Consider the following 15,051-nt stretch of genomic DNA (forward strand, 5'->3'; position numbering starts at 1 on the left):
CTGTGTTTATGCGAAGATGCCACAATTTGATTGCTCCTCGGGAAAGATATACCTCAGTTAAAGGTGTCAAGAACAAACGGAATCAGCCACTATTCCTCCCTCAAGAATTGCCACAACTCTACGGCTCAACATTGCCCATTAAGAAAGAAAAAAGAATAACCTACTGAATATGTGTGACTATATGTCTCAAGAATTCAGAGGATTCTATAGTGATTTGAAGTGATTCATCTCGCAATAAGTAACACTGTATTAAACTGTGAAAATGTGGTTTAGACCCTTATTCCATGATTTCAAAATGAGAAAGTGCTTTTTTACTACATAAATAAGGTTAATTTGTGATCATTCGGTTTTCAAGTGGTCTTTAAGCATTCTGATTTATTTCAAAATACATATATTTCATTTTCTCATTATTGAGACGTTTTTTCTGTTTCCTGAACATTTTAGTTTTGTGGCATAGACCCTTATTCCGGGGGGACCTTCAATTATTATTATTATTATTATTATCAACTAGGTGTAATAAATATTATACTTTTCACCCATTAGATTGAAACTTTTCAAATCCATAACTACAGAAGATAGTCATATATTATATAGCAGAAAGAAATAGGGAAATAGTATAATAGTGTAAGAGAGGGCCTTAAGCCCTAACTTTGCCACTGTAAAAAGGCACTAATAAATAAATAAATAAATAAATAAATAAATAAATAAATAAATAAATAAATAAATAAATAAATAAATAAATAAATAAATAAATAAATAAATAAATAAATAAATAAATAAATAAATATCATAATCGAGAAATACATCACAATACTTTCAGTGCTTTTGTTTATCGAGGTATATGTGATATTGTTCTTCAGTCTACGATAGGGCACAAAGACACTTATAACATGGCGTTCTGTTACACTCAGCTGACTTCATTCGTATAGCCATACAGTAGGCTACATCATTATTTGGTCAATCATGACGCCAGTCGGAAAAATCAGAACCTTTTCACTGTGTTTTAACCCGAAATGTCAATTTAATGGGATTAAATAGATACATTAAATAATTAAAAGAGAAAACTGTTTACACATTCCACTGAAAAATACAATGAAACTGGATTAATTTACCTCCAATCCATTAAATGAATTACGTTCTTGCATTTAAAAGAAGTTTTTAAAAATATCACAGAATTCTGATTTTTCTTTAGGAAAATTAACTTACAGGCAGTTTCAAATCTACTTGTTCCACTCTCCTAGATACAGTCAGTAATGTGAGATTACACAGATTTATCACGCTGATGCACACACATTGTTGCTGTCGATGACCAGTGTTCACGATTTGTGATAGAAAAGCCAGTTTTTTTTTCCTTCAAGAATATGGATCTCTCAATTTCACACCTCTTGAAACTGAATAAACCTTGAAGACAGAAAGTAGTTTTTCCAGTAAGTTCACTCGACTTATTCCTTTAATTCCTAAGTGGAACAAAGGGCCTCGACAAAATTCTCCAGATGTTCTATCTGCCGCCAATGGTTTCACCCCTCTCCATATCTTGTTGACTCCAGCTATCTCCCTGTCTATGGTTCTCTTCCAGGTGATCCTCGGTCTGTCTTGCCTGCAATTGCCTTGAAGATTCCAGCTCAATGCCTGCCTTATGATATTTTCTTGTGGTCTTCTCTGTGTGCGCCCAATCCATCTCCATTTTCTCATCATCTGTTGACTTGTGGCCTCCCAAAAGTCCTTGCTTGAGATGGTCTTTGGCCACTAAATTCTCATAATGTACCTCATGCAATGATTTATAAAGGTCTGTAACCCTGTGGTAATGTCTTTGGTCACTTTCCAGGTCTCACCTCCATACAGTACCACAGATTTAAAATTTGAGTTGAATATTCTCAGCTTCCTTTTTATGTGAATGTGAAGGGATCTCCATACTGGTCGTAACTGTGCTAAAGCTCTTTTGGATTTATTTATATGATTCACCTTCCTAAGTAGCAAAATTCCTCAACACTTTCTATATCCATTCCAACTAGAGTAAAGCTAGAATTGTTACAATAGTTTATGCGCATTTCCTTAGGTTTTCTGTTATTTTATCTTTAAGCCTACTTCCGTAGCTTCTATTTTTAAGCATTCAGTTTGATTTCCATGTCGCAAAAACATTCTGCAAGAAAACAGAGATCATTTGCATAATCCAGTTCTTCCAATCCGTTATTTAGTCCCCACTGAATGCCACACTTTCTATTCGTTGCCCCCTCTCAACATACAATCTCACATTCAACCAATATTATTGTGAACAGTTGAAAGTTTCTAGTGCTCTTAATGGAGAGGAGGTCATGATAAACAAGACTGGCGACAGTAGACATCCTTGTCTTACTCCAGATTTCACAGAACAAGGTCCCGACAGCTTCCCTTTATGTTCTACCTGACTTTTATATCCATCATACATTGCCTGTGTAAGACAGACTATCTTTTGTGGGATTCCAAACTTTTCCATAGTTCTCCACATTTTCCTGTGGTTGACAGTATGAAAAGCCTTTTCAAAAACAATGAAAAGTAAGGTACATACAAAGATGTCTGATACTCAGCAGTGTGTTAATCTAATCCACAGTAAACCGACCTTCTCTGAAACCTGCTTGTTCTTGACGGAGTCTCTTATCAATGGCACTGCTTATTCAGTTCAATATGACTGTTGACATAACTTTTCCCCCAGATGAGATCACCATTATTCTCCTCCAGTTATTACAATCTGAGGTCACCCTCCTTCCATTCCTCAATAAGGTGTTCTTCGTTCCATATTAGTGTTACAAGTGGCTCCATAATTTCTCCTGTTGAATATGGATCTACCTTTAGGACTCCTGGGATAAAGTTATTTACACTAGATGCTTTCTACCGAGATATCTGGATCCTCCAAAATGGTTTCACGTCCTTTATTTCTTTGTCTCCTGACTGAGATTAGAGTACCGCACGCGCACCTTTTAGCGATACATGGACAGCCTGGTGCTGAATAGGTCGACCTCGGGTATCTTCGAGATTCGTATTGGCAACATTTGAAATACAAACTGTGAATCGCTTATGCAACGCTGTGCGACATCTGGCGTACACTTTACGTACTAGTACTGTTGTTGTTTACACGGCAAAGCCAAACTATAGAATTCATGCTGGGAACAAGATTCGCATCGAGAAATGTTATATAAAGTGTGTATCATACAGTTGTTGGCTTAAGATAATAAAGGTTTAGAAACTTCATATTGATCGATCATATTATCGATTGAATTCAGATTTCATTTTCATTCAGTTGGCAGTATTACTGGAACCATGAGAGCTCCCTCCTTACTCCACCGCCCCGTACAAAGAAATATCGCTAAAAGGTGTGCGGACTATACTTCCATGAAGTGCTGTCTCCATCTTTCCAAATGTTGTATCCAAGATGTCAAGGCTATTCTGTTTGCATTTCTGACTGGCTTCTCCCCTGAAAAGTTCCTCCTAGAAAGCTTTCTTGTAATGGCATATACTTCCTTGCTATTGGTGACCCTTGCTGCTTCTTCTGCTTGTGTTGCCTGTTGGTCTGTAAACACTTGTTTAACTTTCCGCACTCTCTTCTTAACCTCCTTGATGGCCTCCCTGTATTTTGTCATGGCTGCTGCTTTCTGGTTTCTTGTTCTGCTGGAAATGAACAGTACCTTGCAATCTCTTCGCTTTTGGATTAATTCCCAAGTGCCATCCGATATCCATTCTTTCCTGCCTGGTTCTCTGTAGCCCACTATCTCTTCACATGTGTCAAGAAAGAGTTCCTTGACTGTGTTCCATTCAGTATTTACCTCTTCATCTGGTTGTTCAGCGAGGGCCTCAAACCTATTCTGCAATTGTATCTTAAATTCATTTTGCACTTCAAGTTCTCCAAATTACCCTGAGTTGAAATGTTTCATTCGTTTTACTGGTGCTGTCACCTTCAATCAAATATCAGCAATCATAAGATGATGGTCACTCCATACATCTGCTCCAAGTTTATTTCTCACATCCAGGAGTGGAATATCTCCATCTTTTACTTACTGCCAAGTGATCAATTTGGTTTTCTGTCCAGAGACCAGGTGACACCCACAAGATCTTGTGGCAGTTCTTCTGTGGAAATAGTGATCCACCTATAACCAATCCAAAATTACTTCATCCACTTCATCTTCAGCCATGCTCCAATTTGAATACATATGCTGACATATAACCAATAATAAAGTAAACAATCTAGAATGTCACAATTTACAATCCAAATTTAAAACATTGATGACCCAATATAATGGGGTCGAAACTAGTCCCAGTTATATAGGACACTATACAAGCTATATACCCTTTGATACTATAGTACAGAACAATACTTAATGAGTCAACTGTTTATGTCCATAACACATTATTCTACCAAATTCGTATGGGCACATGGGAGTTCATCTCTAATTTCTAGCAACAAATATCATGCTAAGTCACTGTTAATTGCACTAAACATGGGTTGGGGGTACTGTATTCCAGGAGCATTTTGAGATTTGTAACCTTTCACAAGCAGTTTACTGTATAAGTTCTTCACTAGTACACTTTTCTGAGAAACAACTGAACCTATACATACTGCTGGAAGAAAAAGACCCATGCAACATCCTCAAGGAACGTGTTCAGTGGCACCAGGGTATAATATGTGCATACAGATGAGTTGCTGTGTTAGTGATTCATTTGTCACAGACATCAGCGATCAGATAACACTCAGCAGGCCTGTCCGTGCGCACTATATTCTGACTCTGCAGACAGTAACTGTGCTGAGGTTAAAGGTGAACAGTTTTTAGAACATTCCTCCAGGCTACATCCATGCCCTGCCGACAAATGCGTGCTCCTGCTGAACAAGTGCAGCCATTTGAATGGGGTTGTATTTTGGGCCTGCAGGAAGCTGGATGGACGTACCGATGGATTGCTGCACATGTTGGGCACAATATATTGGTAGTGTGTCGCTGCTTTCAGCAGTGGTCTGTGGAGCATTCCCACACCCGTAGACCAGGCTCCGGACGTCCGATTGGTACAGACGCATGTCAAGATCAACGCATTGTGCGAGCAACGGTGGCTAACCAAACATCATCCAAATCCAGTCATGTTGAACCTGTGTGTCACCAAGGACCATTGGGAACCGTCTGCTTGCAGCAAGATTATGATCACGTGTGCCTCTGGCCAGCTACCACTGACACGACGACGCTGCCAAGCTATTCTGGTGTTGTGACAGAGTCAACTGGAGAGAGGAATGGCGCTCTGTTGTCTTCACTGATGAGAGTAGGTTCTGTCTGTATGCAAGTGATGAATGTATATGTGTTTGCATAGTCCTGGTGAGTGGCCTATTCCAGTGTGCATTCGCCCATGACACCCAAGTCCCACCCCAGGCTTCATGGTGTAGGAGGCCATCAGTTACAACTCACAGTCACAGTTGGTGTTTTTGCAGGGTAACGTAACCACTGCCCGCTACATTGCACAGGTTGTTGTCCCTGTGCTACTGTAATTTCTTCAACAGGAAGGTGATGTGCTTTTTCAGCAGGACAATACACATCCACATGCAACTTTTGCGACGCAACGTGCTCTACAACAACCGCCCTGGCCAGCAAGATCACCAGATCTCTCGCCAATTGAACACGTATGGGACATGATGAAGCGAGAACTTATGCATTCTCCAGAGCCTGCAAGAACCATTGCCGAATTTCATCAATAAGTGCAAGATGCTTGGGACAATCTATCGCAGGGTGCCATTCGGCACCTTTATGATCGTTTGCATGTGCGAATACACGCATGCATTGCCACCAGATGGGATACACGATGCAACTGTTTGGGCACCCTTTACTGTGACGTGTTTCATTTGGTCTGAATTTGTAATTATATACTTCTGCAATGATGAACTACCTGTCACATCGCTTGTGAATAAAATGACCTTGTACTTAAGGATGTTGCATGTTTTTTCCTACCAGTGTAGATTGTTGTGGGTATTCACAGGGTCTGTATCTAGCCTACATCAGATAGGAATTGTATTTCGATAAATTAACATTTTTTGATAAAAAATATTAAATGCTTGGATGCATTTATTTTTCTGAATGACTATACGTTTTATGTTAAGTGGTACTCTATGAAATGTCAGTGACGTAGATCAATTTCTGTGTATGTAGGCAACGCTTTATATAAGGTGCCTGCATTCATGGACGTGTGTATGAAATCAAAGCCCAATATGTCCAGACAGTCAGAAGTAGTGCTGTGAACAGGAGGTGGGCCTCGGGTTAACCTCCGAAGTTCCGTAACTGCTTTGTCTCTGTCGGTAGTAGAGGAGACCACCAAAGGAGCACTGTAATCGCATTATACGATTCAATCACCCACATGGCTGCCTCCTTTCCACACCACTACTTACGACCATAACAACAAAAATGGCTGCGCTGTGAAAGAGGAGGTGCTGTGGCAATGATGAAACTGAACAGTTTTTAGTCGATAGTGATGTAGATAATGACTTTCTGGACAATAAAAGTGACAGTGAATGTGATGTTGGAGGTGATGTGATAATAAGAGACTGTGAAGATGCAATAAATAAATAAATAAATAAATAAATAAATAAATAAATAAATAAATAAATAAATAAATAAATAAATAAATAAATAAATAAATAAATAAATAAATAAATAAATAAATAAATAAATAAATAAATAAATAAATAAATAAATAAATAAATAAATAAATAAATAAATAAATAAATAAATAAATAAATAAATAAATAAATAAATAAATAAATAAATAAATAAATAAATAAATAAATAAATAAATAAATAAATAAATAAATAAATAAATAAATAAATAAATAAATAAATAAATAAATAAATAAATAAATAAATAAATAAATAAATAAATAAATAAATAAATAAATAAATACACAAACAAACAAACAAACAAACAAACACACAAACAAATAAATCAATCAATCATAATTTTCTTGGACTGCTGGTCAGTTTACTCCAATACTTCACACTTTCTGTTTATGCAATTCAGGTGTTTTAGACAATATATTACGTAATGGCTCCATGGCTAAATGGTTAGCGTGCTGGCCTTTGGTCACAGAGGTCTCGGGTTTGATTCCCGGCAGGGTTGGAATTTTGCTGGCATGGGTTCTGGGTGTATGTGTCGTCTTCATCATCATTTCATTCTCATCACGACGCACAGGTCGCCTATGGGTGTCAAATCAAAAGACCTGCATTTGGCAAGCCGAATTTATCCCCGGACACTCCCGGCACTAAAAGCCATATGCCATTTCATTTTTCATTTACATGATAAATCTCTGAAAATAGACTTCTTTCTGTGTTTGTTCAGTTCTGGGGCCTGTTTCATAAAACTAACTAATAATATTAGCTAATAATATTAGAACTCATAAAACAAATTATTAGTTGTCAAAATTCTGTTTCATAAAGATGTATGCCTGACTAATAAAATGGCTTCACTAATAATATTAGTTCATTAGTCAGCTGATACAGTTTGAGGTTAGAATCGATTTGTTGCATGTTCTTACAGTAGTTTGTTTTCGTTCCTTGCAGTAGGCTAGCGCTTGACCCACTCATACTCTGTGCTTTTTGTGTTTGACTACATCCGGAACCGGCTATTCAGTGCAGTTTCAGATTCTTGTCAGTTTATATAGGCTACAATGGGTAAAAGAAACGACAATAATGTCAGGAAAGAAAGTTTCCTTAGAAAAGTGCTGGAGTTGAAGGGGCAGTTGTTCGGAGCCTTTTCACTAACCGTGACAAAGGACTCGAAGAGGCAAGCATGGATGGAACTGCGGGATTATGCTGTGGCTATTGGGCTGGTCACAGCCGACAAAGATCACACTTATGTGCGGGATGCTACTTGGCCTAACATGAGGAGCAGAACAGTGGTAAGTTTTAGCTGTTGTTTTTCTCTAAGTTGGAGGTTATGTTAGTGTTTATTTACTAACTTCAAGCCACCCTTTTCTCAACTGGGTGTCGATATTTTTTAAAGGGGGAGAGGGGGAAATAAGGAGACTATTAGCTCCGCAGTATAGTTTACTGTGCTGTATACTACGCATAGTCATTTAATTTTATGCATCATACAGCCATCCTTTGTGTTTTTATGACTGTGACTGAGCAGAACATAACCTGAAATGAATTCCAGTGATATTTATAAATCTTTGTTATAATATGCAAAAAAGCATACAAAAATTATTGTATACAATAGATGTAGGTAGTACTTTACTATAGACAGTTACAACAGGATGTCCTTCTTCTAGACTTACATGGTTTCTTTTATTTACAGGCAAAAGTTGATAATGCTTATCAGACAGGAAGTGGGGGAGGAAGTAGCAAAAAATCAGATGTCATAGACCACCTGGTTCTTGACATTATCGGAAGAGAATCTCCTGTTTTACAGGGATTCGGAACAGAAGATTCTCTTGGAGAAATCGTTCTTCCTACAATGGGACCAACTTCCGCTTCAACCAGTGACTATATAGTGGCGTTGGAAGAAAGTAGGCCTATATCTGCCACTGAAATTGATGGAAGCTGGCAAAATGGAGAGCTCCAGCATCAGCAGGAGACACCTAAGGCTAGAGGTAAGCTGGAAATGATTTAACTTAAGACTGTATTCTGGTATCTAATTCCACCTCTTGACTGCGACTTCTTTGTGTGACTTTAAACTTACAGGCTCAGGCTGCCCGCTAGTAACCAAGATCTGTTTTCCCTGGATTACATTTAGTGGAACACTGTACATAATAATGTGATGCTTGAGCATGTTTATCATACTCTGGTATAGTCATCTTGAAACATATTTTGCATGAACACTAATGGCATAAAGAAGTTGAAATAAATGTATCATATGTCAAAAAAGCTACACTTCATCATAAAATATAAATCTGTGAAGTGGATCATCGGCAATCCCATTGTACACAGCCACTACAACCAACAAAAATTGACTACATTGCTCACAGCAAGCCATCAGTCATTCCTCTAATGCCTGTGCTCATCAGGGACCCTTTCTTGAAATTGGCACGAGTGAGCATGCCAGTTTCAAACATGCTCATAACAGAAACGTGTGGATTATTGTTCAGAAACTTGGGTACGTTCCCAGTTCTTGTTGCAAATGGAAGTGTCGTTAAATATGTAAGCTGATCAACTAGTGTGTACAAAAGAAACACACCACTGACACAGTACTTTATTTGTAGAATTCTTTTCTGTGATAATTTCCTTTTTCTATAATATTTTCTCCTTAATAGCAAGGGAAAATCTGGAACAAATATTCGTTTATAGGAAGGGGAGATGCCTTTGCTGGCAGGACATAGTGTTTACAGTGCACTATGTCTTCTGGTATGGGCTAGAGCAATATTGTTACTTTCATTGATCTGTCTCAGCTTTCCCTTGGCTTTGACAAGATGAAAGTGACTGAGGTATGAGTGATACTAGTAAAGCCATTGCTTATGCAGCCAGTCCCTGTTATGAATGGTGTGAAAATGTTGCTCATAGGGTCAGTTGGTGCATGCATTTCAGTGGGCTTGGCAAACTGATATGTAATAGCAACTTCTGGCTCAGTGAGGAAAGCAACGGGAAACTACCTCACTCCTCATTTCCCTAGTACGCCTCTTCAGTGATGCCTAGGCCATTTATGACAGCTGATGGCGGAGCTGTTGAGGATCCAACCAGCCTTCGGGCTGAGGACTAAACATACAGGAAGGGGAGTTAGGGATTGGAATAACTTACCAAGGGAGATGTTCAATAAATTTCCAATTTCTTTGCAATCATTTAAGAAAAGGCTAGGAAAATAACAGATAGGGAATCTGCCACCTGGGCGACTGCCCTAAGTGCAGATCAGTAGTGATTGATTGATTGACAATACTTGAGCACCTCTACGGTATGTAAATTATATGGGCAGATTTTAAAACATTGGGCGTTTGAAAAAAAAACATTAAGAAGATAAGAGTTATTGTCTTTTTAATCTGTAATATTATAATTTAAATTTTGGTTCAACGATTACAAGGAAATTAGGCCTACAAATTTATATTATTATTCCTAGCATTTACCCGTTGGTGCAAGGTTCGCCATTTTGCACGATCTTGGGCATCGTGTGGTCTTAACATGAGAGTCTTCGTATCATTTACTGTGTCATGCCAGCTTTGCTCTGGACGTTCGTGTGGACGTTGCCCATTAATTTCAAAGGAGTGAGTTAAATTGGCTCCGGGCGAGTTGGCCATGCGGTTAGGGGCGCGCGGCTGTGAGGTTGCATCCGGGAGATAGTAGTTTCGAATCCCACTGCGAAAGCCCTGAAGATGGTTTTCTGTGATTTCCCATTTTCACATCAGGCAAATGCTGGGGCTGTACGTTAATTAAGGCTACGACCACTTTCTTCCAACTCCTAACCCTTTCCTATCCCATCGTCGCCTTAAGACCTATCTGTGTTGGTGCGACATAAAGCCGCTAGCCAAAAAAAAAAAAAAAAAAAGGAACAAACTGTTCCAGATGCGGCACACAGGACATGACCATACCATTTGAGATGCTTTTCCTGTGCTTTCTCAGTGATGGGTGCAATGCTCATTTGCTAGTGAATGGTGTCGTTTTTGACATGATACAAGTGTGATGCCATTTCCATATTATACAATTTATTAACTTCATTATATATACCCGCATTGACTTTTGCTCACCTGTAATGGAGTGTGTTCCACCTTCCAGTACCTATTTTATTGTAGGCCTTTATATGTTTAGGACTAACACATTACACACGGTATTGATAATAATTAGGACAAAAAATAGCTGAAGATGTCTCTAATAGAGACTAAAACATAATAGCCGAATATGTGTCTATTACAGATTATTTATAAAGGCTGGTGTTTAACAATTTATTCCTGTCATTAGTCTTAGGGTACCCATTTTCTGGAAAAATAGGGAAAGCATGGAAAACACAGGGAAATGACTTGTCACATCAAAATTAATCTTTCAGTGTAATACTGTACCCAAACGTAATGATCGAGTGAGACTGATATTAGGCGCGACACGAGCCGAACGCAGTGAGTAGTATTTTGAGAGAGAGATAGAGACAGATAGTGAACACATGCAGTAATGAAGAAGAGTGAATGAAAAAGAGAGACATACTTGCACGAACCGCTCAAATGTTCCATCAGCCGTATTGTTCCAAATACAGTGTGTCCCACTCCCAGCATGGCCGGGAGACTACATGCATGTTCTGAGCGGTATATTCATAACCTTCTACGTATTCTGTGTCCACTATTACTACATTTATTGCTTACTCATGCACCCAACAGCCTTCATCATGAGTACTAACCTCTTTAATTTCACTGTGTATGGAGGATTTTGAGATACCGACTTCTTGTGCAACACATTGTACAGATGTAGTGGGAGATCGTACGAATGATGTGTTCATGTCGATATTTTTTTCTAATAGAATCCCTCGTTTCAGTTTAGGAATCACAACATTAAGTGATCCTCTTAATTTATTCACGAGATATCTGTTTCTTTACCTGGAAGAGGAACCCCGGGAAATCTCTTCTGAAATTGCCTACTCACCTCTTTATGAGTCGGTTTTTACATCTGTGTCATACATAAGAATTCTTTGCTCTAGTATGAATTTAACTGGCATTTCAACATTGTAGTAATGTAATTAATCTAATTAATTCTACTGTAATTCAGCCCCACATGGTCTTGTAACAAATGTATCGCTTCACGGCTTCCCACGACACACAAACTCGAGTACTATACGCGAACTTTTTCTTGAGCCCGATTTTTACGGGGTGAGGGGTAAGGAGGGAGCATTGACGGTTCCGGTTATACTGCCAACTGGATGGAAATGAAATCTGAATTGAATCGATAATATGATCGATCGATATGAATTTTCTAAACATTTATTATCTTACGCCAACAACTCTGTTAAACATACATTATTTAACATTATACAACATTTCTCGATGCAAATCTTGTTCCTAGCATGAATTATTATATAGTTTGGCTTTGCTGTGTAAACAACATCAGTACTAGTTCGTAAAGTATACGCCAGATGTCGCACAGCAATGCATAGTTTGTGTTTCAAAGGTTGCCAATATGGATATCGAAGATAACCGAGGTCTACCGATTCAGCACTAGGGAGCTCAGGGCTCAAGAAAAGGTTTGCGTATAGTAACTGACCTCCTCATGGCAATGCAGTGAGTCAGCATGAGATTATGAATACACCGCCCGGAGTGTGTATGTCGACTACCAGCTCCTCTGGGAGCGAGACACACTGTACCAGCTTCTCCACCGTAGCTACCATTGTGGACTTCACTCATAACCCTGGCTGGGGCCCTCCGTACTTATTTGGGGATGCAGCCTCTGAAGGTTGGCGGGCTCCCCCGAGGCAATCACAAATCAATGGGAAAAAGTTATTATCTATGAACATTTAATTTTTCTATCAAGGTCTGGAATTACGTTTCATTAAGAGTGAATTTTAAGCTACACCACATGTAATACTAGATACATCACACGTCTCTTGCGCTGCCTCCTTTAAGCGGTTACCACAAGTACCGGTATGTCTTTTTCATTAAATGTCTTTCGCTACCACACGTGCGCACTCTATCTGTCTCCATCTCTCTCTCTCTCAAACTACTACTCGCTGCGTATGACTCACGTCGCATCTAATATCAGTCTCTCTCGATCATTGCATCTGGGGTACAGTCTTAAATTGAAAGATTAAATTTGTCCATAAAATGGGTACCCTGAGATCAATAGTGGGAATAAATTATTAAACATTAGCCAATATAAATTAGCTTAACTGTAAGTCTTAACTTTCACCTAATTTTCTCCTTTTTTTATAGGTACTGTCAAGAAGAGGGTACTCTTCCAGCATCCCGAGGAAACTAAAGAAATAGAGTCCCTCAAAAAACGGAAGCTTCAACTTGAAGTCCGGAAGCTGGAGCTGGAGGTGTGGGAGAAGGAAAATTTACTCAATATTGAGCATTCACCCCTCACAAGTGGTGTTCAGGAACGTGGGAAAAAGGAACTTTCTGTACCAAACGAATATTTAATTGTAGAAAACAATGATGGTAACTTTGTTGTAGTTCAGCCTCAGATGTAAAAAGTGTAAATAAAAATCATAAAAAGCACAAAATTACTGTGTTGGGTGTTCATATGATTTGTCTTTTATGCATCACAATGTCTGTTCACACGAAGTGGTCGTAAAGGAATTGAAGTTTTTCTTGAGCCTGGACTGGAACCTCCTCACCCTCCTGAATATCCTCTTGCTCCAAATGATCCTCTTCCATTTCAGGAGCCATGTAGTTATCTAGACGTCTTGACAGGTTACAAAGTACTACACAAGCATTGATAACTTTACAAGCAAAGGTGGGATTTAATCGCATACCAATGCTAAGGACAGGAAATTTTTCTTTAAGGAGTCCTATTGCACACTCTATAACCCTCCTTGTTTTTTTATGTGCTCTTAAAAATCTTTGTTGAGACTGACTAGCAAAATCTCGGATTACTGGTGGTATGAGCCAAGATTTTAAAGGATAGATGGAGTCTCCAAGCAGAACTGCACCAGGGAAAGGTCTCCAGCCATTAGCCATCCTATTGTTCAAGCCACTTAATCTTAGAACCCTAGCATTGCTGACACTGCCAGGCCAGTTTGCACATACATAGTAGAATTCTAAATTTGGCCCACATACTAGCAGAACATTCAAGGAATGTTTCCCATGTCGATCAACAAATGCCGGTTCATATGCACTTGGTGCATCAATTTTGATAAGTGTTCCATCAAGTACTCCACAAATTAAAGGAATACCACCAAGTTCAGTGAATCTGGCAACTACTTCACCACAGTCAGCTGGCCAACGTACAACATCCTGAAGAAGAGTGTTATTTATCGCAGTCACAACTCTGCAGACTGTTGCTTTTGAAACACCATGCATATCAGAAATACAATGATACTGTGCACCACTACCTAACCAGTGTAGTGCAATCTGAAGCTGCTGTTTTGAGGTTAGTGCTTCATTCCTTGCAGTGGGAGATTCTAAGATATTACCAATCCTATCAAGCACATATTCAAATGTTCTGTAATCTAACCTAAATCTCTCATTGTATTCATATGATTGTTCCATACCAGTATAGGCTGTTCTTGGTCTAAAAGTTCTTGGACGGCGAATATAAACTCTCTCCTCATCACTATTTGAATCAGAGTCAACCATTTCACTGATCTTCACAATTTTATGCCAATATATCAATATACCACACACTTTGGTTTCACTAATAATATGAAATATGAGTCAAAATACACCAATAGAAATAATCCCAATAATATGAGTAAATTTTATTAGTTATGTTGTATATGAAACAATTTACTAATATTATTAGGAACATCTACTAATAATTTAGACTCATAAACTAATAACTAATATTATTAACTAATAATTTTATGAAACACAATACTAATATTATTAGTTAATATTATTGGTTTTTACTAATAATATTAGTGAAATATGTTTTATGAAACAGGGCCCTGCACTGGTACGGGTTATTCTGGAGGCTACCAATGAATATTACAAGAAGATCTTAACAGTTTACCCAATTTCTACAAATAGTAGACTTCAGAAGTGGTATGATACGTAGTTGTTGTTGCTATTTTGCTTTACGTCGCACCGACACAGATAGGTCTTATGGTGACGGGGTATGATACGAATGTGAACAGAAATTTGTGTATCTAGCACATAAAGAAGTAATCATTGAGTGAAATTTCAACTCTGTCCAGTGAACGTTTCGGAGTAATGAATATTTTGGTTTTCCTACTGCCTTCCTCACAGCACCAGAAGGTGCTATTACATATCAGACTGCTAAACCCAATGAAACATATACATCATCTGATCCTAAAAGACACAAACCATTCATGGTGTTACTAACATTCCTGAAATCTCTGTCACATTCATACTGTCAAAGCCAAGGACTAGACTTACAAGGGAGGGTAATGATATATTGTTGTGCCAATTATATTAATATACAGGGCAGTTAACAGTGAAACAAAATACACACACACTATATAAATTTTAGC

At 38.3% G+C, this 15,051-nt stretch overlaps 2 protein-coding genes across 4 annotated transcripts in view; one reads left to right on the top strand and one right to left on the bottom strand.

Moving 5' to 3' along the window:
- The window catches only part of DEF8 (differentially expressed in FDCP 8 homolog), a 312,159-nt gene that overhangs the window by 58,326 nt on the left and 238,782 nt on the right, over positions 1 to 15,051 (bottom strand). The gene's annotated exons all lie outside the window — the stretch shown is intronic.
- LOC136864004 (uncharacterized) lies at positions 7,343 to 13,086 on the top strand. Its single transcript, XM_067140498.2, has 3 exons — positions 7,343 to 7,894; positions 8,407 to 8,587; positions 12,827 to 13,086. The coding sequence occupies exons 1-3, from the start codon at positions 7,664 to 7,666 to the stop codon at positions 13,084 to 13,086; spliced, it is 672 nt and encodes a 223-aa protein (XP_066996599.2). The 5' UTR covers positions 7,343 to 7,663.

The sequence above is a fragment of the Anabrus simplex genome, chromosome 2 (assembly GCF_040414725.1).
Source record: "Anabrus simplex isolate iqAnaSimp1 chromosome 2, ASM4041472v1, whole genome shotgun sequence".
Taxonomy (NCBI): Eukaryota; Metazoa; Arthropoda; class Insecta; order Orthoptera; family Tettigoniidae; genus Anabrus; species Anabrus simplex.